This window comes from Falco biarmicus, chromosome 7, assembly GCF_023638135.1.
Source record: "Falco biarmicus isolate bFalBia1 chromosome 7, bFalBia1.pri, whole genome shotgun sequence".
In the NCBI taxonomy this organism is placed as follows: Eukaryota; Metazoa; Chordata; class Aves; order Falconiformes; family Falconidae; genus Falco; species Falco biarmicus.
Genome location: NC_079294.1, coordinates 34,837,063 through 34,861,500, shown reverse-complemented (window position 1 = coordinate 34,861,500; position 24,438 = coordinate 34,837,063). Strand labels below are relative to the sequence as shown.

Genomic DNA, 24,438 nt, shown 5'->3' with positions numbered 1-24,438 from the left:
TTGATCAAGATAGATGATTCCTTAAAAGGAAATACTTCCATAACAAGATAGCTCAAGATATCAGTCTGCTGGTTTTGCTTTTTTGTGTGAGAGTGACTTGCTGATTTAATCATGCATGCAGCATATTTTCTCTATAGAAATTCTGATGACTAAGAAGCAATAGTTTAAACAAGATACATGCATCAAAGGAGAGAGCGAAGATACTTATAGAGCTTATTTCATGTTCACGTACTGGTAGCATCCAACTGAAAAAATGCATTTCTGATTGGGGTGCCATCAATCTCATGAGCTGTGTTCACTGAACTTGTTTTTTCCTATGTTCGCTGCATGTTACCTGAGCAGCAGGAGCTGAGACATATCTTGTACTAGCCTTGAATTTCTTACTTGTGTAGCGCAGATTTCAGCTAGAGATACTTATTTTTTTTGGTCTCTAAAACAATATTCACCTGTGATTGTAAAGCAGATACTAAGTGTTGTTCAATTTTTTTCTTTTTGTCATATTTGGGAAGCTGAACTTCGCATACTCCAAAATCAGCTTTACCTTTAGATGTAAGTCTTGGCAATGCTTTCACTGCAAAAGTAGGTTCTTGCTACTAAACACGTTTCATATGGGGAAAAATTCAATATTTAGTGCTGACCATGTACCATGTTCCTACAGCTTTATGTATTGGTGTATTATTGTTCTGATTGCATGGTGGCACTTTCCATGCCTCCACACACATAAGTGCACAGTTATCTAGGTTTTTTTCTTCTCATAAAATCTACCAATGGATGTTTGTATTCCAAGCAGATCCTTCCCGTAAATACAACTTAAAAAAAGAAAAAAGCCTGCAGTATTTTGGTAGTTGTATATACAGAACACTTAAGATTACTTTTCCTCAATTTATTGGTTGGCAAACATACTTTGCTTTTATAAATGAGGAACGAAGATCCTTCAAAAGAATTTCAGTTGTTCAACTTATCTTAATATTTATGAGCATCTTGATTGATATAAACTATATGTCATCATAACATGTCATTGTAACATGGAATATACTGTGTGAGTGCTTTAATTTTCTGATGATGCGGGGGATTGTGCTTAGAGGGAGCGTAGAAAACCATTTGTATGACTCAACACAGAACTGCATTATTCTTGCCATGAAGATTTTGGACTGTCCCCAAACCTGCTGTTGGATCCATTACAGACCCATCTGATTTGATTTCTTTTAAGAGCAGCAAGGTCTAAAATAAATGTAACAGGGTGGCATATGGGAGAAGGGAACACTCAAGTGAATAGGTGATGTGAAAATAAAGTCTTTGTGAAGTTAGCCTTGTGTACCAAGAACTCTATTTATCTTTTTTACAAGTATGAGAACATTGCGGGGGGTGGGGAGGAAAGAGTATAATGGGAAGACCCTGAAAGTACACTTTTCTAAGTTCTTTTTTTGTTGGTATTGTTCTTCTTTGTCTTACATAAATAGCCAACTTGCCATAATATAGTGTTAATCCTATTTCAAATTTGTACTATTATAAATTCAACATGGATCTCATAATGAGCATTATTCTCCGCTTCATATGAGCTGAAAAATGTTGTAAATTCTCGTATCAAATGTAATTGCTTGTGGTAGAGCACTGTCCTTCAAGACAATGTCCGGGGTTCGTTTACAAACTTAAAGGGATGTGACCAGCCAGTGTGATTCCCACTTTGAATCGGTGGGATCTGTCGTTACCATACTGTACAAGGGCTTTTCATTGTAGAAACTGTATTGGGAAAGTCAGTTATGCAACTCAACGGGGATTGATTAACATCAAGCAGTGCAGATGGGGTTGTTTGAGCCTCTGATATCTGCTAGAGAGAGATAAAATCGAGGGGGGGGGGGGGGGTGCCCCAGGACTTCAGTCTCCATGTATTCAGTCTTCCTTGCGCTGTGTTTAATGTTGGAAGATGAGTTAGGTTGGTTTGCCTTTCTTTTTGAAAACATCTTATAGTTTTGCCTTATATCTTTTTCCCTTTTATTAGGAAGTGTTGTCTTTTCCATCCGTTTTAAGCTCCTTTAATTTTGAGTTAGTAAGTTAACAATATTAACCTTAACTTGCTTTCTAATCATTCAGAGTTACTATTTAAAATAAGCTTTGGGCTTGGCAGTTTCTTGTTCACTCTAATCTTAATAGAAAATGAAAGCAGACAGATTATCTACCTTTCCCACTAGAATTTTTGTCATGAATAGCATTTGTATTTAAATGATCTGCCATATAGTTACTTAACATATAGACTGCAATTGTTTCAGCCTTGGTTGGTGTGAAGAAGCAGCTTTTCAGCTGCTGGTCAGTACATTCTAGTATTAATACCAGCTGCCAAAGAGCATTTGGTAGAGTATGAGAGGAAACATTTCATTTTGGGTAAGCTAGCTGCACTGACTGAGGGTAAAAGGGTCCCTTTTATATATACAGGGAGCTCAGAACACCTGGAATCCAAAGTACTACTTCTATACAGTGATTTTTAGCACTTTTATGGATTTTACTGTGCAGTGTGTGATAAAGCTGCTATGACTGAGGTGATCTTGATGACTCAGGCAGTTAATATCTTTCAGATGGCCAACGTTACCTGAATTGTGTCTGACACTCCTCTCACTGCAAAGTAACTGAACATAGAATCTTCTGTACTGTACAGGAAGATATTATATACCATATAGACTGCATAGACTGCCTGTGTAGAGATGAAAACATCAGCTGCAGCAACACGTAGAATCATAGAAAAATGTAGATGGAAAGGGACCTCTGGAGATTGAGAGGCTCAATTTTCTGCTTTATCTTCAAAGGTAAATCGGGTTGCTTGTGGCCTTGCCAAGTCAAACTTTAATTCTCCAAGGTTCCTTGGAGATGCTGTTAAATCTCTGTCCAGTTCTAGTATTCGGTCACCCTTATGGCCAGTTTTCTTGTACTTGTTTGGGATATCCTTTGTGGCATCATGTGACTGTTGCCTGTTGCCTGTTGACCTTTTGCTGTGCTTGCCTGAGAAAATCTGCCTCCACCCTTCGTGTAACTCCCCATTACATAGTTGAAGGCAGTATGGGCTCTTTTTTTTTTTTTCTTCAAACAGAACAAACCCAGCTCCCTCATCATGTCTTTCATCTCATGTGTCAGCCCTTTTGCTATTTTAATGTCCTTCACAGATGTATCTCCTGTGCTGTATGGCCCAAAACTGTACAGTACTTTAAATGTGGCCTCACCAGTGCCAAGCAAAAGGGAATAATTACTAGCCTTGACCTGCTGTTTGTGCTCTTGTTTATACAGCTCAAACTACAGTTAGTTTTCATTGCTTTAAGGGTGCACTACAAATTGCTGTCTGCTAGAGTCTCCAAGTCCTTTTTTGCAAAGCTGCTGCCTGTCCAGTCAGCAGCTGTAACACTGTATAGAGTTTTTTCCTTCCCAAATGCAGAAAACTTTACATTTGTCTTTGTTTATAAAGTTCCTGTTGGCTACTTCCTCCAGTTTGTTGAGGTCCCTCTGAATGGTGGCCTTGCCCTCCAACATGTTGACTACTTTCCCCATTTTATGTCATCTGTAAGTTTGCTGCAGATGCTTTCTGTCCTAGAATCCAAATCTGTTGAAGATGTTGCCCAGTATTAGCCACTGAGGAATACCCTAACAGTTGACAGTTAGATTTACAACTGTTGACCACAACTCTTTGAACCTCGTAGTCCAAGGCATTTTTTTGTCCACTTTGTTGTCTTCCTATTCAGTTTGACACCCAGGAAGACAGCATTAAAAGCCTTGCTTAAATCAAATTGCCAACCGCCGATTTTTCCCTGGTCCACAGAGCTGTTTCTTCAGAAGGCAGTCAAGTTGGTTGTACACGGTTTGCCTTTATAAGTCTGTTGTCTGATCCCAGTCATATTGATGTCCATTGTGCCTGGAAGTAGCTTCCATTTAGGTCTCACTCTACATTTTGTACAGCACATGAGGTGAGACTACTATCTAATTTCCTGCATCCTTTATCCTCTCCTGTCCCCACCTTGCTTTTCTATTGGGTTTTTTTTTGTTTGTTTGTAAGTTATCTGTTTCCTGTCATAGACAATCACCATGACTTTTCAAAGATGATAGCCAGCAGCCTTGCAGTGATGTCAGCTAGCTTTCTTATACCTTGGATGTTTCCCATCTGGTCCTATGTACTAGTGTAGGTCCATCTTACCTAAACAGCATTTTAACTTGATAGCTTCTTTCCCCCAAGCTTTGCTGCTAGATGCAGAAACTTGGGAAGCCTGATAGACTTTACTGGTAAAGACCTGCTCAAGGTGTTGGGCACCTCAACTTTTTCTGTACCTTTCATTATGAGATTTCTTCCTGATTTAATAGCTGAATTACTCTTTCCCCAATCTATCTTCTGCGCATGGTGTACCTGTGGAAGTGTTTCTTCTTGCCTTTGACATCCCTCTTCAATATCAACACCAGACAAGCTTTGCCCCCATTAATTCGGTCTCTGCTTGCCCAGACGGGTGCATCTGTGTTCTGCTCTGGTTGCCTGTCCCCACTTCCACTTTATATGTTTCTGTTTCATTTGAGCTCAGCCAGTGAGGAGTCCCGTGTACAATTAGCTGGCCTTCTGCTGTTCCTGCTGATTTTCTTGTAGGTGAGGTAGGCTTGTTTTTGTGCTCGGGGAAGAGAGCTCAGGAAGATGGTGGGCTGACATGGAATCCTTTGTAGCTTCCCAGGGTGTTCTACTTACTGTTCCCTGAGCAAGCACCAACTCTACTTTTGTGAGTCCAGAGTCTTTAGTGTACTACTTTACTTCCTTTCTTTCCTCAAGATCTTACACTACCATTTCCTGATTACTGCATGCCAGGCTGCTGTTGGCCATCATTTGCATAAGCAGCTCTTCCTTATTCGTGAGTACCAGATCCTGTGCAGCTCCTCCCCTACAAGCCTGTTCAGTGCCAGCATCAAAAATTGCTTCCAGTGCATGCGAGAAATTCCCTGAATATTTCACACCCTGCTACACTGCCCTTCCAGTAGATGATGTATGATTTAAGTCCTCCATGAGAACAAGGGACTTTGAATATTGGAAAAAGCAGCCAAGGATGATGTTCCATTTATTTGTGGTAACTGAAGTGTTTTTCTTAACTGGTTGTCTTGAACCTGAAGGAGCTGCTGCAAAGATATACATACATTATTTTGATTTTATCTTGAAACTGAATACTTAATTTTCTATTCATTTTGGATTACTACTTCAGCATGGTCATAACTATGAGCTGAATGATTTATTTATTTTCTCTCTAAGATTTCTAGTTTCTAATTGCTCTGAGGTAATTAATATGCAACTACATGAAATATTGCTTCAGATTGCACTGTATGGTTGCCTGACATTCAGGCCATGCAAATAACACTTTCACAGGTATATATGCCAGAGACAACTCCTCATCCTTTTTTATTTTTTTCAGTGACCGATCAGAGGTGGTCTTGTCCATTCATCAGTACTGTATTTTGTTTCTTAGTGATTGGTGACAGTGTGCTGCTTCATCTGTTTTAGTTGGAAGATGGGGAAGAAAAGCAGAGTAAAAACTCAGAAGTCAGGTACAGGAGCCGCAGCAACGGTGTCTCCAAAGGAAATGTTGAATCTAATTAGTGAGTTATTGCAAAGTAAGTTTCATTTTTGTGCCTCTCTGGGAAAAGGGATGGTGTGCAGACCACTCAAAAACATTACGTTATTGAAACTGTTCACTTCCTGTAACTGGCCAAGCTTGCTATTTCAGCCTCCTTAAGATAGTATAGTATGTATCTTAGAGTATCTAGCTCTGTTACTATATGCCATTATTGGCATAATTATTTGTGTATGTATTGGACCTGCCATATTTCTGGCAGTGTTTGGCTTTACATCTCAACACAAGCATAAATATTGGGTGAGATTAGATTAAAAGGACACTGCTCTAGATAACTGGACATTGAAGCTTTGTCAAAAATATTTTTCTTGTAAACCGTAAGAATTGCACTGTTTCTGTTTATCATTTGAACAGTACTTTGAACTGATATCAGAGTAGAGAAACTAACTGTGGAAAGCAGCAATACAACTGAGTTCAACTGTACTGATATTTTTATTGCTTAAATAATTTTTTTTTGCTGTTTGGAAACTTTTTGTAGTGCTTAGTCATTGTTTGTAGACCAAAGATTGTTTCAGTAGTTGAGGAACTTGGAGCTCCTCTGTTATTTCTAGTAAATATGAAAAGCAGAGCATAATTTCATATGACGATGCTAAAATGCTGTTCGCTCTGTCTACTGTCATTAGTAACTGTGCTGAATTACACTGCTTGTTGAAACGAAAGTCCATTTCTCATATCCTGGACACATCTAAATGTTGCCTTAAAAAATATGTAATTTTTCTTTAGCATTGCTCATGAAAAGGAGACAAGGAGTTGGCAGAGCAGTTTGATGCTTATGCTACAATTGGCCTCTGCTTTGCTACCAAATATAAAACATAGATCTAATTTTCTAAGCAAAGACAAGTATCATCTGTTCTTTTTGTCAGGCTTCCATATTTTATTCAATGCAAAGATTTTTCAGATCAGTTGAGCAAGGTAATCTTCAGCTGTCCACTTGGATTTATGCAGCTTAGATCAAGAAATCCACACGCTGGCATTTAGAATTTTGTCAGAGACACTGTGGATATGATCTAAAGCTAAAGCTTGGCTAAGTGTTCCTTTGCTTGTCCTTCCAGTACGCATGCATCTATGAAAACAGTATTGACTAGGCAGGTCAAATGCATGTACCAGCAAATTTCTCAGTTACTGAAGGTAAGCTCTGTGCTATTATCATCTGCTTTTGTTACTGCAAGAATGCTGGCAAGCAGGCTAATGTAAACAGTACTTTGATTGGATTATTGAAAACAGTCTTTTTTTGTTTGTTTTATCTGAGAAACTGTGTACTTAATGGTCTGGTTGTTTACCTTTTCTTCTTCCTAGCTTTTTAAACATTTGATATTTCTTACATCTGAAAGAATATTTTAAAAAAGAAAAGAAAAGAAATTGAGGTAAGGTATACTGTGAAAATTTCAAAAGTCTCTGTTAATCACATGTCGAAGAAGGGGATGTTTGTAACAATGGAGATTGTCATGTTTACCATGTAAGCGTATTTGAAGGACAAGTAGTATTAAGATTCAGTTAAAGTTGCTGTGAAACCATGATCTTTATCTCTTATGTTGAAATATATATATATACACACTTTATTAACAAAAAAAATAATTATTTGGCATTTGTATTTTCAGAATGCAGTAGTCCTACACCGGGTCCTGGTAAGGAATGGGAAGAATATGTTCAGATTCGTTTGCTTGTTGAGAAAATTCGCAAAAAGCAAAAAGGTAAATGTGAAAGACTTTTGATAAGGGCATCTCAGGGTATTGATTTGCCTAAGGAATTGTCTGTTGGCATCTAAAAGGAATATTCTTTTTCTTGTTATTATATAAATATGCAATTCTGTTATTTTGTGACAGAAAATCTTAGTTCTGTGACATACAGTTGCTTTTTACAGTTGCAAGTGTTTCTGCAGTGTTCTGGTGGGCATGAATATTTGCGTTAACCATTTCAGTACTTAGAATTCTGAGTGAATATCACAGATAAATGCTCCTGTGATAGTTCTGTCTGATAAGTAGAAAAAGGGGCTCGAGACTGTGATGAGATGACAGTCTGAAGTCTAGAAGTAAAAGTCCTTTGAGAATAATAGGTCTTTTTGATTTCTGTTAGCATATTATGCCCCTCTGCCTCTATAAATCTGAACATTTTGTATTTAATTTTCTTACCATTTTATTTTAACATGAACACTTTACTGGACATAGAAACAGTTTCAGCAGTTCAACATAATGATGCTAAATTATGACAAAATAAAAATATCTAAATGCACAAAATAACTGCATCATCTAATAAATCTATCTGCTATAAATCAAGCACACAACTAAAATAAAGAAATGCTTATGGTACCACAGTTAATATGGAGTTTTATTGCCAATCATGCTGACTTTAAGGTACACTTATTCTTTAGGCTAGAACAGTTTTCTCGCGATATGTTCTGCAAACCTCACTGTGATACTTTATTTTCATATTAGCTTTGGTTTTATTCGGAGGTATGCTCTAAAAAATGCTTTTCAAGTAATTTTATTAAAATTAGCCTCTTTTATAACTAGTGTATTTTAATGGCTGAGAAATAACTTTTTAACCTTGAAATTAATAGATTTGGGCTGGACATACCTGAAAAAGTCCTGAAACAATTCTTTCTTCTCTGATATTTACACAGTGATGGAAAAAAAGCCAGACTGCATTTAAAATGGAGCTTGAGTGGTTCATGTACTTGCTTGATGAAACAAGTACTTAGAGGCTTGAAATGTCCTTTTCGCACCAGTTTTTAATATATTTTGACTAATGTGTAAAAAACTTCTTTCGCGAAAGGACTTTAAAACCTCTGAACATTGGTTATTGGCAGAGAGCATATAGAAGAATAAACGTTACTGTTAGGTGGAGTGACTGCATCCTGTAGCTGTAGAGAGATGAACTTGGTTCATTGTTTTGCTGTCCCGTGACTTCTATAAATTTATGGTACATGTCTAGGTTTTTATGATGTGATACATGTGTTATGGTAAAACATAATTCATGTTAACAAGAACAGAGTTGGCATTGGGGTTGGCCTGTTCACTGTATCTTTCTTCTGTACCAGAAAGATCGAACCATCCATGGGGAATGTGGCTGCTGGTGGAGGTGGTAGAATTAGTATAACAGCATTATGTTAATGGAGTGTGGCTTTTTTTTCCTTGAAAGATGCAAAGCCTGCTAACCACAGCACTGTTGACATACACATGTCTTTTAATATAACATTTTTACAAACATAGTGAGTATCAATAGTATGATGTCTCAAAACTATTTTTTAATGCAACATAGTAATTTATACTACAGAGATTTCTAGCTTAATAAAGGCTTTAAACTATTAGCAAAGGAAGTATAAATTGCTGTTGGGAACTCTGAGACATACAAATGAATATATACTGCCTAAAGCATCGTACTTCTTGAATAAAACACTGGGTTGCAGAATGTGAACTAATATGATCTTGATTATAGAAAACTCTTAATTTGAAAGCTGAGTAGTATTACTGTCTAAAATTTTTCCTTGACTCATTAGCAAAATCTTAAATAAAACTAGTTTTTCAATATAGATTTTCATAAGTATAGCTATATTTTGTGCAGTATAGAAATAAATTGTTCCCCATTAGTGCTTGTAATTTAAAGGGGCTGCTCTTCTCTTTAATTTGGAGAAATGTGGGAAATACTGGACTACATCATATGTGAGGAACAAAGGTAGAATTTCAGAGATGCTTACAGAGTGGTTCCAAATACAAGCTGGATGTTAAAAGCTTCCAGTAGCCTTTTGCAGTAGTAAATGTTGGAAACCAAAAGAGCAAAGTCCTGGACAGTATAAACACCTATCAAGTTCTGCAGAAGCTATGCAACTAGCTCTACTAGATTTGTGAGGCCTTAGCTCTGAATATATTCCACAGAAAATAGCATACTGAAGGGACTTTGAAATAAAGCAGAAACACTAGCTTCTAAAAAAAAAAAAAATTCAAAGCACCGTGCACCACATTCTCATTGTGTTCAAAAAAATGTTTTATCAATATTTATTTTTTTATACTGTATCATCAAAGAATATAGTTTTAGATGATACTTACACTTTTATGTTAACTGCAGATTTGTTTGGTTCTGGGTCTTGAAATGCATGAATTGGAGATGGGGCAATATTTCAAATACTATAATGCTACTTTCCTAAAATCCTTTTAATCTAAAGATGCATTTATCCCCTGTGCTTAACCAACATATCTTTGGATGTAAGCAATTTACTGATGATGTTTTGTCACCCATAAAATGGCCTGAGCATTTCAGGGGCATTTGGACACTTTTGACATAATCTGGCCCTAGAGAACACAAGAGGCAAAGAGGTACAGAAGGAGCTGGCTGAGCATAGCCAGGAACTATAATGCATAGGTTTAAATCAGATGATGGTAAAGGGGAAAAAGGCTGAGGAAATGAATGAGGCTTGTGATTTCACCAGTGGACCACATGTCTGTTGGAGAAGCAATGTGTAAAAATTTGGACAAGCTCTGTGATGTCAGGAAGATAATCAGTCCTTAGCTGTTTTAGTAGATCCGTACACTACAGGGAAAGGTAAATGCCTTGTATGTGAGAGAAGGAACTTGAGATCTGCTTATCGTCATTTCCAGTACTGAATTAATGAAATTGCAGCTTGCCTCTCAAATTCCTCCTCGTGACTGCATTAACGTGTTGTGTTGGTTGCATTTATCATTAATATTAAGCTGGGAAATATTTTCACTCAGCTTTTTTAAAAGGGAAAGAGGAGGGGGGCTTCATATTTCATCACAGCTCAGTTTAGGGGGTTGTGTTTTTAGGATGACTGGTAAGCCAATTTGGCAGAATATTTAAGTTCATGAAAATTGAGTTTGACATTTGTATACTATTGAGTAACACTTAACAGAGACCAGTTCTGATTCAGCTGCTTCAAAGTAGAACTGCTGTGGGATACAGATAGCTTTTTACACGTGCTTTTATATTGAACTTCTTTGTCTATCTAGATCCTCTTATTTCTGCATGTTTTTTAATAAATTGTGTATATAGGTTTGTCTGTTGTCTTTGATGGAAAAAGAGATGACTATTTCCCTGATTTGATAAAATGGGCAACTGAAAACGGAGCATCCACAGAGGGTTTTGAAATAGCTAACTTTGAAGAAGAGGGGTTTGGTTTGAAAGCAACAAGAGAGATAAAGGTGAGCATGTGAACATTTGACTTAGATTAGAAAATCGTGTTTGGAATGTAGCTGCAGAGCTCTGAAATGTACACCACCTTCCCTTCCCCCTTTTGACTGCTTGTGAAACTGCTTTTCTGAAGTGCTCTCAACAATGCATACTCGAGAAATAAAATTATTGATAAAGACTATTGGATAGTACTGTGAATTTTTAATCAGGTTTTCTTGCCCCCTCTTTTGCCTGGACTCTCTACTTCATCGCCGGAGTGCTCTATCCCATTGATGTATCCCTCTCGTCCATGTTTTCTAACTACTTAGTCTATTCTCCTCTTTCATGTCCCTTCTTTTAAAGTATTGGTCTTTCTGCCTCAGAAAGAGGTATTTGCAATACTTACTTTCCAGTGAAAATCTAAGAAACCCTTAAGAAACCCCCAAATATTACCTGATAATTGTAAAGAATACTGTTTTGATCATCAGGTAATGATTATATACACACACAGTTAGCTAACTGTTAAAAGGTAAGTATTTAAGATTGCCTCTTTCCATTCCCATTTTACAGATGGGAAACAGCTTTGAAGAACAATCGGGTATTGTTGGAAAGAATATATTAATATATACTATATTAATTCTAGGGCTTCAATAGCACACAGTTATTAGGTCTAGTATTACTGATTGATAAAAATCCTGAACAGTTCTTCTAAATTATGAATGGGCAATGTGAAAAAACCTCTACTGAGAGAAAATATTTGATCATGTAATTAATAACAGTATAATGTATCTGGTAGCTTTGAGACTGTGCGTGCAATTTACATGTTAGCAGTTCCAAAGTCAAGCACTATTATTTTGTAATCTGAGTGTCTTTGTTTTAAGCTCTGTGTAATGCAGATTCGAACATTTCAAACACTTGGCATATTATATAAATGCTAACTGACCCTCTATGCATTTTTTCTTTTCTGTAGGCTGAAGAGTTGTTTCTATGGGTTCCTAGAAAACTGTTAATGACAGTTGAGTCAGCTAAAAATTCAGTATTAGGTAAGAGCTTAAGGAAGTTCTTAAGCAAGAAGTTGATATGCATGGGATTATTCAATAGGAGACTTTCTTTTTTTAGCTGATCTTTATTACAGGGCTTGCTTATCATGCCAACCATCAGGTTTGGAATGCCTAGAAGCTTGAAGTGTCAGTGGAAAGAATTTAATTTTCCTCTTTGTTTCTGACTGAGTGCACTTTCTTCCAGAAGTGTGTGTCTTATTTGGAACACGTATCATGTAGCTTGTATAACACTTAGAGATGAAATGTTCTGAGGTACTGAGAGTATTGTTCTAGTTTCTTCATGTCTTCTGTCATGCAATGGTGCACGAGGTGTTTACTGTGTGAAATAACTTGCAGCATAATACAATGTGGGCAGCTAAATACTTTAGAAACCTGAAAAGCTTTTTTGTGGTTGTTGTTATTGAAAATTCTTAATGTTACCACATCATGTTCATTTGAAGTAAATCTAGTTGACATTTTCCATGGACAATTAATTCAGTGCCTCACCTTTCTGGGTTAATTCAGGATCCCTGTATTCTCAAGATCGAATTCTTCAAGCCATGGGCAATATAACATTGGCATTCCATCTTCTTTGTGAGCGAGCCAACCCCAACTCTTTCTGGCTGCCCTACATCCAGACGCTCCCAAGTGAATATGACACTCCTCTCTATTTTGAAGAAGATGAAGTGCAGTATCTTCAGTCAACTCAGGCCATACATGATGTTTTTAGCCAATATAAAAATACAGCTCGACAGTATGCCTATTTCTACAAAGTTATTCAGGTAAGCATCTTAAATGTAGCATATAGTATATGTAGTTCTCCCTATTATTAAGGGAAGTGTGAAAACAATGATGCAAAATAATAGACCAAGTGTATTGCTCTTAGGTGTTTAAATCGTTAAAGCAGTTTCCTGCTGTTTTTTGAACTGCTGTTAAAATTTTGCAGTTCAGTAGGCTTATGAATATGTAAGAATGTAATTGATTGAGAGGAGTGATTACTGCCTTTTGTTTGGCACTGGGTGAGGCTTCATCTGGAATACCTTACAATTTTGGGCCCACCAGTACAAGAGACATGTTGACAAACTGGAATGAGAGCAGAGGAGGGCTATTAAGATGTCATTTGCTTCAGCCCTTTATCTGTACAAGGACAGACTGAGGGAGCTGGATGTGTTTATTCTGGGGAAAAGAAGGTAAGGGATTATCCAGTTACTGCTTTCAATTTGCTACTGGTAGCGAGACATCAGAAGTTTGCCAGTGGGAAGTTAAGCTAGGTGACCTGCAGAAATCTACAACCTATGCCTCTATGACTCTTCGAAAAAATGTGTAGTTTGCAGTAAACAAAGTAAAACTATAATTGTTAATTGACATAGAATAAAACCACCGCATATGTTGTATTTCCAATGACCCTGGATTAACTGTTGTTCTCTATTTAACATAATTATTTTGATTGCTTTCAAGTACAAAGATAAGCCCATCTGGTGAGAATTTGAATATGGGGAGGCTTGAGATGGGCGAACTTTTCATCATGTTCTGAAGTAATGATTAAAATTGAGTTTGTAAGATAGAACTGTTACTCTGACTGATGTCTAGACATAATTGATGTTGTAAGTGAATGGTAATGTGTTGTTGTTAAGGTAGCGCTCAACGTCCAAACATCCAGAGCTTTTTATGGCACCATCTGTGTGAAAAGCATATGACTCTGTACTGAATTTCCACAATTGTGTGATGTAGATACCATTTTTTTGGCCATAGGAGAGGTCAGAAGCCATAAAGTAATGTTCTCCTTTAATGCTTTCAGAGTTCCAGAGCTTTTCTATTAACTGGTTTAAGTCAACAAAAGTTAAATTACTTTGCTTAGCTCTTTGGTGTTTGAAAAGCCTCATATGTTTCAAACACAGCATCAATTGACCAAGTATAAGGAGTGGAGGAATGCATTTTGAAAACCAAAGTCTTTAAAAATAATGGGTGAAACCCAAATAAGATGCACTTCATTTTGAGACAAGGAGTAGGATATGAACAAAGGCTTTAATATCAAGAAGGAACAGAATTCTTCCTTCCAGGTGTCACAATTCATACAATAGTTTAGCCAACTGTCTTTTCTTGTCATGTGCTCTTCTAGGCTGCCAGTTCACACTTGACCTTCCAGCTTTTCACTTTGTTTCTCAAAGTGTACTACCTGAGCAAACACAGCTCCTAAATTTTAGTTCTTTAGAATATCTTTTTTACCCCTAAATAGTTCTACTGGTTTTAGTTATTAGCAGAATGTTGTGTAACTTCATCCACTTCTTCCCTTCCGACTGCTATTCATGTTCTTGCAGTACATGCAGATACTAAACTTGCAGATAGCTAAACTATCACTGGGACTAGTTCCATCATTTTCATTGACTAATCCCGCAGTAATAGTATCATGTGGTCACAACATTAATTAAAAAAAACCCATGAAATACAGTTTTACAGAGAAAAGAATTCTGGATTGAAACTGTGGATTTTGACTGCCATGTGTCCAGTATTTCAGAACCACTTCTCAGTTGTTGATGAATATATGTAGATTGATATCAAAGTGATGCAAGCACAACTGAAGAATGTATATGAAATGCAGTGGTGTAACATCAGCTGAAGCATGAGATACCTCTTACGTGAAAAGCAGCTTAAATGGTTGACAAAACACTTTTTGCTTATGAAAGTTTCATGTGGTACACAATTGTTTAAGGATGGCAAATAACATGCTATTTCTCTTATTGTCTCTTAAAGCTAATCAAAGATCATTTGTATAGTATTTGAGCTAATGTCTTCAAAGTTATGTCTCATGAAAAAATAATTTATATTCCACATCAAAGTCCATGCTATTTACTGTTACAAGTAAGAAAAGCTACAGTTTAAGTAAAGAAAACAATGTACATGAGATGACTTTAGGAGCAGAGACAGTCTTTAGAATCCCAGTGATGGTGATGTTCCTTTAACATGGTAATAAACCTTTAATACTCTGCACTGTTATATTTTCTGGTTTACATTTGCAATTCTACAGAAGCTGATATGGCAGCTCGTGGAGGAAGACTTCTCAAACTGATATTGTAGAAACTGATTCAGTTCAGTTTGATCTGCAGCAATGGGAAACCTTTGTGGAAATAATGTTTAAATAAATGACTGTCTTCTCTTTGAGCTTTATATTAGTATACTCAAGAAAGTGTTTAGTACTGCCGTTTGTATGAGCTGTTGAAATGTAGGTTCTGGCCACATGTGGGCAGAAATCTAGACCAGATTTTTCATTCTCCTGACAAATGCTTTTATGGCTTGTTTCATGTTCTTGTATAATATAGCTGTTGTTTCATGTTGAGCGTGAGCGTGAAGGTAGATCAGGTAGGAATCATTTGCTTTATTTACTTGTTTCTTAGAGAATGAGTGGTAATAAATGTTAGGTAAATTTTAGGTGTATTCTAATATTTAGTGCCATGTTCCAGCACAGCCATGTAACCACAATTTCAGCTAAATGTTTTGTTACTAGTATTCAGTAAATGGCAGGTTAAGGAGATACATAATTTCAACTGGCTCCAGGAGTGCCAAGTGAATGTACTGGGTACCTACTACTAACACTTTTAATGAAAACTTGGGGAAAAGTTTTGAAACTTCTTCATTTGTGTTTCTGCTGTCAAAAATAAGAGCAAGCTGAAATGAATTTTAGCATAATCTTGCATGCACTCATATCATTTTATGAACAAAATTGACCCACAAAATACTAGGGCTAAGGGTAATTTATGAACGTATGGGAAAGGTAAGAAGAGGTGGGGAGAGAGGAATTCATCATGTAAATGAAAAAACGCAAAGTAAAACGGCTTTCCTATTGAAGGCAGCATACTCTGCAAGCTTTATGAAAGTGAATGTTAGATTTTTGTAGACCATCATTTCATTCAGTACTACTACTGCTTTATCATAAGCACTGTAATGAAATCTGTCCTGTGTGACCGGGGTTTTGATATGGCTTCAGGTGTGCAGACTAATACTTTTTTGAATTTATAAATGCACTGTTTGTAATACAAAAATCTTATAACTAAATTTACTTTCTTGATAGCAATTCTACTGCAAAAGTAAAACTTGTAGCATCTTGAAATGAAAGGTGTGTTGTTGATAGTTGAAGACACTGAAAAAGGCAAGATTTTTTAATTCCTTTGCAGTGTTTTTAGTCTGCAAAATGTTTCTATGGCTGGGGAAATAAAAGGGTTAACAAATCATTTCTTTAAATGCTTCACTTTCTTTCCAAATAGGATTGCTAGACTTACTGAAATGATAGGTTTGCAGTTTAAAACATTGTTTGACAAGTGCTGGTCTGTTTTATTTCCCTAGCTTCTCCATAAGGGTGGCTTTCTCTGAACACTGCAGTTCTAACTCTTTCTTCAAGTGCTTAGGCTGGACGCACAGGAAGAATGGGCAGTTTTATGAATTTCACAGCTGTTGCAAGCTCAACTGTAGTCTGGTTTGATAAGCAGAAACAGGTGGGATGTTGAGTAGACAAAAATAAACCCTTGAGCATCATGTTAGCCAGGCTCTATAAATCACACTGACACCTTTCTAAACATATGTAATTTGATAACTAAAAAATAGTTAAAAAGTTCTTAACAGATGTACTTTAAAGATGTATTTGGCCTTTGCATTGCTATCAAAATGCAGCAAATGGTCAAAAGAGTACTTTCATCGCAGCAGACTTGTAGTTCGCAAGATGTTTTTGTAGTTTGTTCCAAAGAGAACTTTTCTTTGCTGCAGGGTTTTTTCTTGCCCTGGAAGGTATGCATGTGACTTCCATTAACATTTATGGGCATTGCATGCCTACTGAAGGGTGAACAGAGCCCTGATATTTATGGCTTACTGTTAACTTTTTTTTTCTTGTACACTGAAATGTGGTATAATAGGCACAAGAGGGAGCCATATAGTTTGCAGACATTCACAGTGAGATTATATTCCTAAAGAAAATACAATCAAGTTTGAAGCTTTTTGAAAAGAATATGCAGTGGTCTTTGTGTTTGCCTTTCAGTTGCATCTGTGTGCCTGTTTGTAGTTTACTACAGAGAAGTTTTGGTAAATCAAAACAAGATGTCAATCAAGACAGGGAGTGCTCTTAAAGAAGGTGGCAGTGCCCAAACTATTTACATTTTGGACACTGTGGGTCTGAAGCAGTGTTGTTTCTTTTCCACAGGTTAAAGACTGCCTTACCAAAAGACAATTTTATGGTAATTTTGGTTAACTTTTTAAGCCTTCGAAGTTATAAGTCTGAAATCAGCAGAGCCAATCAGCTGGCCATAGCTTTTGCCATGGTAACCAGCTGTGGTAGTGACGCTCTATGTGAAAGTAGTATCTCTATGTAGCTGCTTCTCAAGCGCTGGAAAAAGGATTGGTTTTGCAAGACTGTCCAGGATGGCAGTTTGGCATTGATTTAAACACTTGTTTTCAGCCTGTAGACTCTGGACCACTGGAGGACTGCAGATTTTTCTGAAGGGCACCAGCAAGCTAGCTGTCTGTAAAAACACAATATGGGTGACATTGTAGCAGGTATCTGCTATAGGCTGCCTGATCAGGAGGAAGAAAGGGGTTCATGAGGCCTTCTACAGACAGCTTGAAACAGCCTCACGTTTGCAGGCCCTGGTCCTCATGGGGGACTTCAGCCACCTTGGTATTTGTTAAAGAAGCAATACAGCAGGGTATAAGCAGTCCAGAAGGTTTGCACAAAACACTGATGACAACTTCTTGTCCCAAGCAGTAGCAGAGCCAGTTAGGAGAGATGCTACTCACATTCATGGACCTTGCACAGAAAAGGAAGGTTTTGTTGGGGATGCAAAGGTGGAAGATGGCCTCTGCTGCAGTGTCCATGAGGTGGTGGAGTTCAGGATCCTGAGAGGATGGAGCAAAGCAAAAAGCAAGGTCATGATGCTGGACTTCAGGAGAGCAGTACTGGCCTCTTCATGGATCTGCTTGGAAGATAAGGCTCTGGAGAGAAGAGGGACCAGAGAAAGAAAACATGGTCAATACTGAAGGATCGCTTCCTCCAAGTTCAAGAGCAGTCCATCCCAATGAGCAGGGAGTCAGGCAAAAATACCAGGAGGCCTGCGTGGATGAGCAAGTTGCTCCTGACAAAACTCAAACACGAAAAGGAAGCATGGACAGGTGGAAGGGTAGAAACAGGGACAGGTGAACTGGGAGGAATACAGAGATGTTGTCCAGTCATCCAGGGATAAGGTCAGGAAAGCTAAAGCCCAGCAGAAGCTGAACTTGGCAGGGGATGTCAGAAGCAACCAAAAGGGCTTCTGTAAGTACGTAGGTGACAAAAGGAAGAGTAGGGGAAAATGTGAGCCTGCTGCTGAATGGAGCAGGGGGGCCTGGTGACACAGAACATGGAAAGAACTGAGGTACCAAATACATTCTTTGCCTCAGTCTTCACTAGCCAGACCAGCCTTCAGGAATCCCAGGTCCCAGACCCCAGGAAGAAAGGCTGGAGCAAGAAAGATGTACTGTACCCTTGGTGGAAGAGTATCAGATCAGGGGATACTTAAGCAAATTGGATGTACACAAGTCCATGGGCCCGGATGGGATGCACCTCAAGTGCTGAGGGAGCTGGCTGATGTTATTGTGAGGTGATTCACATGTCATCCAGAGGGACCCAGACAAGCTTGCGGAGTGGGCCCATGGGAACTTCATGAGGTTCAACAAGGCCAAGTGCAAGGTCCTGCACCTGGGTCAAGGCAATCCCCAGTATCAGGACAGGCTGGGGGATGAAGGGATTGAGAGCAGTCCTGTGGAGAAGGACTTGGGTGTGCTGGTGGATGAAAAGCTGCACATGAGCCAGCAATGTGCGCTCGCAGCCCAGAAGACCAACTGTATCCTGGGCTGCATCAAAAGAAGTGTGGCCAGCAGGTCGAGGGAGGTGGTTCTCCCTCTCTACTCCACTCGTGGGACCCCACCTGCAGTACTGCATTCTAAGCCTTCAGCACAGAAAGACATGGACCTGTTGGAGCAGGTCCAGAGGAGGGCCACAAAAATGGTCAGAGGAATGGAACACCTCTGCTGTGAGGAAAGGCTGAGAACTGGTGGTGTTCAGCCTGGAGAGGAGAAGGGTCTGGGGACACCTTATTGCAGCCTTTCTGTAATTAAGGCTTATGAGAAAGATGGGGGCAAACTTTTTAGCAGGGCCTGTAGTGACAGGACAAGGAGTAATGGTTGTAAACTAAAAAAAGGTAGATTTAGACTAGATGTAGGGAAGAATTTCTTTTATTTATTTATTTTTTAAGATGAGGGTGGTGAAACACTGGAACAGGTTGCCCAGAGGGGTGGAGGTGGTAGGTGCCCCATCCCTGGAAACGTTCACTTTCAGGTTGGACAGGGCTCTAAGCAACCTGATCTAGTTGAAGATGTCCCTGCTCATTGCAGGGGGGTTGGACTAGTAGATGACCTTTAAAGGTCCCTTCCAACCCAAACTATTCTATGTTTGTATGACTCTCAGTGATCTTTGAGCAATCATGACAACTGGGAGAGATGCCCGAGGATGGAGGAAAGCAAATATCGCTGTTATTCTCAGGAAGGTCAGGAAGGAGGAACCAGGGAACTATAAGCCTGTCAGCTTCACTTTGATCCCTGGGAAGGTGCCATCCAGTGGGACCTTGACAGGCTGGAGAAATGGGCTGAAGTTGAAGAAGTTCAACAAGAAGTGCTAAGTCCTGCACCTGGGGTGGCATAATCCCATTAATGTGTTGGGGGCCAGGCTGAACATGAGCCAGCAGTGTGCCTTTGCAGCAAAAAGGACCGGTGGCATCCTGGGCTGCATTAGGAGTGTTACCAGAAGGTTGAGGGAGGAGATCCTTCCCCTCTACTCAGCGGTGGTGAGGCCACACCTAGAGGACTGTGTCCGGTGCTGGGCTCCCCAGTGCAAGAGAGATCAGGAAGAAAGAATTTTAGAATTAAACCAAATGGAGAAAGCAAAGTTGCCTATTGAAGTACAATTTTAGCAAGTAATTCTAGTTTTCTTTTACTTAGTTTTATGTTTCTTTGCTAAGTTAATGAGCAAATACTTGCAAATGCTTTCTTTGCCTTCTGTCAAGCTGCTGTTACTTAAGAAGTCAGGAGCTGCCCCGTGAATCACTTGTTTTGTTTTGGTTTTTTTGTTTTTCCTTTTTAATAGAACCTATTTGGTAGAGATCATTAATAATTTTAAATAGTATCTGTAGTCTGGTTTGTATCCAGTGCTCCACAGGAACACTCTCATACCAGTTTTCTGACTAGTGTATATTGACATCTGGACAATGTTTGTGAAAGTGTAATTGTAGTCCCATTGTGAACACAATCCTTGCAGTAATCTATCCAAAGATATTTTAATCTGTTTGTGTGCACTATTGGACAGAGAACTTTCTGGAGGTGAAATCCCTTTTGATCAGATACTAAATTTGATTTATTATTCATATAAAATTTGACTAATTGATTTAGCGTGAATGAAATTCTAAAATCCAGTTATTAGCTGTTGGGCACTGGAGTATCATTTTAGTTAGGTTTTAACACATTGAGTTCTAGATCTCAATATTATAGCATCTTTAAAATCTGGTATCACATTTGACTCTTCAATATTGGGTATATTAGGTGAGATTTCACATCTCTAGCTTAATTTTGACACCAATTTTTGAAGTTGTGATGATACTTTCAATATGACTTACGCTGCTGTTATGTTATTTTTTTGGTACTGTTTCTAATCTATCCTATTCCAATAAGCATATGATTTTCCAGGTCAGTGTGAAGTAGAATGTCTGGTATCTCTCTGTACTTGGCTTTAAGATACTACCATTTAACTTTCATGTGCTAAATAATGTTTGTGTTGAGTGCAGACAAGTATACTGTCTTATAAAACACTCTTAAATGATTCAAACATTTGAGTTCAACCAATATGTCATCAAAGGGAAATGTATTGGGAAGAATAATACTGTTTTGATCATGTACCAGGTAGACCCTTTGGGTTCTCGGTTTTTCTCCCTGTTTGATTTATACTCCTTGGCATGCCAATCAAATAGCTTTTCTTAGAAGTGATGTCAGTGACACTGTGAAAAATGGGTGGAAGAAAGATGGCACAGTTGTAAACCCTATGAAATCTTTCCCTTTTGCTTACTTGTCTACTACACATGTCGCCTTAAGGAGAGATTTAAAATTCCATTGAGTGGGCAGTTACAAAGGTAAAATTGTGTTGCTGTCTAATTTGCTTTGTCTTAATTTCAGTGCCTGAGTTGTTCTGCTTGATCAATAATTAATCAACAGGCAGTTAATAATGCAATATATTTACGCCTTTCTGTGGTTTTTCCTCTCTGTGAAGGCCAAAATATTGTATTAATCTGTTTTGCTGGCAGCAAACTGAAGATTGACTGTGTGCTTGTACTGTACCACTTAGGGTATCTACTGTAAGGTGGTTTAGACTTTGCAAACATGCGCCAAATTCCTGATTATTGTGTCACTTCTGGTATATCCCACCCTCAGCTATGATGACAATAACAGCAGATCCTGGGGCTTCGTTGGGCCATTCCTGTGGCTGCCCCTCTCCATCACAGAAGCAGCTATACAGGCTTTGCTGGGTTGCATCTGTCCATCTCAGACAAATGAAGAGCTCGAGTCCTTGCGTGGGTAGGAGGTCTGCTGCCTTCTTCCCCCATTCCTTCCTTGCCTTCCACAGGAACACGGCGACAGCTCTGGGCTTTGAGCCAGCCGGACACAGGAGGAGGTGTTTGGCTGTTCGGGCAGCGTTTGCTCCTCAAACAGCTGTTCCCTATCTCCTCCAAGGAAAAGGTGGCAGGCCATATGGAGGCATCCTATGGTCCAGATTCAGCCGATAGGCGCCAGTTGGACCGTGCTGGCCTAGATCGAAATGCAGGCACATCCTACTTGGTGTCTGCTATTTCTTGCAGTCAAAACGTTTTAAAGTTGGAGAACAGACAGGATAAAACATATCTTTCATTTTTGATATAGATGTTATCTTTCTTTGGACATTTATTGTTAGGCTCTCCTAATCAGTAGGTTTTAATTTATTCTATAGTCTGAACGGTTTGGATTCTGTTATACTAGCCTAAATGGCCTCTTTCCTCTAGAGAAGCAGAGATGTACTTCAAAGCGTATATGCTAGTGATAAACAAAATTTGTTTCTGCACAGTTTAAACCACGTTTGGGAGGAATAATACGTTCTCTTGTTAGTAGTATGGGCTTTTAAGTCATTTTGGGGGAAGATGGGGTTCTCAGCCACTCTCCTGGTTGAGCATGCAGATACGCATCAGGTTTTACAGCCAATAGGATGGAGAGGAGGTTTTGTTTGTTTTTCTGTTAGTTGCTCTTATTTCTATTTTTTAACTGAGTTGTACTTTCTGGGGCAGTTGAGTTTGTCCCCAGAGATCTTGTCTGTGTCTTTTGTGGAAGTGAGTGCCTCGGCAGACATCAGGAGATCATCATGCACTTACAAGTATACTTTCTCATATAAAGTTTGTACTTACTGTGCAGATTTAATATTTTTCCTGATATAACAGCAGTTACAAATGTTTCATAAATTTAAAATATGGTAACAAGCTGACGTTTCTTAGAATGGAATACTCAGAGGATGTATTCTTTAAGCACTGCAAAATTATACAGGGGACTTATCTTTGTTAAAATTAGTAATTTAACTAAATTACAAAGTGGATTATCCTCTCCAGTCAGACTCGATGCTAATACTCCACACAGTAGGAGATTGATATGTTGCTAAGTAAACCAAAGTTTATTTTCTTGTACTATGATTTGAATGTGAGTTGAAGAGGAAGTGATAAGTTTTTAGTTTTGGGGGTGTGTGTACAATAGTTCCAGTACATCTGGTTGTAGGATTTACCATGCCCCAAATACCATGCCAGTTGTGCAGCGCAGCACCTTGGCTATAAAGTTATTGTGAGCCAAGCTTCCACCTAAGTGAGTCCTGGTATGATTTGTCTGTAAACTTGAGTAGTCAATTCACAGGTAACAAAACTTTGACCATACTGCATAATATTGATGCTTGTTAGGAAACTGTTTGGATATGGTGTGGTTGTGAATAGGAAATATTGTCCCTGTCCTTTTAAAGTAGTTCACTTCAGGCTTTCCATGACAGCATTCTATTTGTGGCTTGTGATTCACTGAATTAATAGTGGAGTTGTGTGATGAAATTGTGCATGCACATAGCGCACATGTTGCTCCGAGCAAAATGAACAAGGTAAGCCTTGTACCTTGGGAGGAGCCTGAAGAGTAAATGAAACGTCATGGTATGCAGGCATAGGCCCTTGTGAGGAAACAATTAACAGTAGCTATCTCACTGTACGTGTGTGAGTGAAGTACTGCAGACTGAACCTATCAATCTAATGCTCAACATGAACACTAAACGCATACTTTGTGAGGAGATTTACCACAGGAGATAATGGTCCTAGTGTGTCTTTCTGTTACGTGAATGGGTACGGGAGGGACTGGGGAGGTTGTCTCATTGCAAAACACATCCAGTCTGAGGCCAGCTTGCTCTCCCGCTTCATCCCTTCAGCCCTTAGTGGGGCTGCATTCAGCTTTCAGTGATTTTGTAGAAGGACAGGAAAAGGTATAGACAACTTGGTCCCTAATTTAAGTGTCATATCCAAGTAACTTCTTTTCTGGGAAAGATTAGTATTTTAGAATCCTCTATGTTAAGAAGTATTCTGCAAATAAGAGTGATCAAGAAGTGGATGTTAAAAAGTCCATCACTGTCTTGCCTCTATTTAATAAAAGAGATGCCACAGGATGGCAGGCAGGGTACTCGTTTGTAATCAGTCCAAAGATATTTCTGTGTACAACGTCAGCCAAATGGTAATGTCCACTTTGCATGTGGAGTAGGTTGTCAGTCCTTCAGACCCTTGAGTTAGTTGATGTCATGGTTTGAGTTGCCTGTTATGCCACTGCTGTCTCATTAGCTAGGAACTATTTTTGCAGGTAGAAGGTACAGAAAAAGGAACTGTGCAGTTAAATTCCATTGCACCAGAAGGAGTCATTCCACTCTGCTTCCGCTGCATGAATCCCCTAATAGTCTGGAACAGTGCTTTCTTGTGTATATTGGCAGAAAGTAAATAAAAATTGCTGACATAAAGAATAAGCAAGAATATTATTTAGATTTAATAAGTTTCAATCCTGTGGTACCTTTTTAATTTTAAGATTAGTTCTACAAGGTTTTGCAAAGTAGGATGATCTTTCATCCATTAGAGAAGTCATATAAACAGCACAGGTTTGTGGATATAATTCCTAGTGCTCCATGAATTGGGCTGTTTGGAAATTCCAGAGCATGCCACTGTAGTTCTAAACTCTTATTACAAAGTAAAATAATCTTTGGCTTTGTCTCCTGTCTTGTAGAGTGAACTGGCTTTCCCTTGTTAGGTTAGGCAGCGTATGTCCAATGGAAAAAGTGAATTCTTGTTTCCCTGTAGATCACTAGGATCCTCCATTCTGAATTCTTTATTTTACTTAGCTTTAGGGCAGTTAAAGCCTCAGCAGCTCCACAGAGAGGAGTTTCTCTTCAAGGCTGCTGCTTCAAAGGATTTCCAGAGCTGGGAAAGGGACAGTAACCAGCAAATGCTGACAGATCTTCCTGCTTCTGGCCCTGAAAGTGTGTGTGTGTGGTG

At 38.7% G+C, this 24,438-nt stretch overlaps 1 protein-coding gene across 4 annotated transcripts in view; it reads left to right on the top strand.

Moving 5' to 3' along the window:
• Positions 1 to 24,438, top strand: part of SETD3 (SET domain containing 3, actin N3(tau)-histidine methyltransferase) — a 63,751-nt gene that overhangs the window by 19,158 nt on the left and 20,155 nt on the right. For 2 of the 4 annotated variants that reach the window (XM_056347203.1, XM_056347200.1), the window contains 5 exons: positions 5,507 to 5,616; positions 7,235 to 7,327; positions 10,641 to 10,789; positions 11,728 to 11,800; positions 12,323 to 12,579. In XM_056347203.1, the coding sequence (XP_056203178.1) occupies positions 5,514 to 5,616; positions 7,235 to 7,327; positions 10,641 to 10,789; positions 11,728 to 11,800; positions 12,323 to 12,579 (675 nt within the window). In that variant the 5' untranslated portion in view covers positions 5,507 to 5,513. Of the gene's footprint in view, positions 1 to 5,471; positions 5,617 to 6,688; positions 6,765 to 7,234; positions 7,328 to 10,640; positions 10,790 to 11,727; positions 11,801 to 12,322; positions 12,580 to 24,438 lie in introns of those variants that run through there. The other 2 variants (XM_056347202.1, XM_056347201.1) reach the window with 2 other exon arrangements.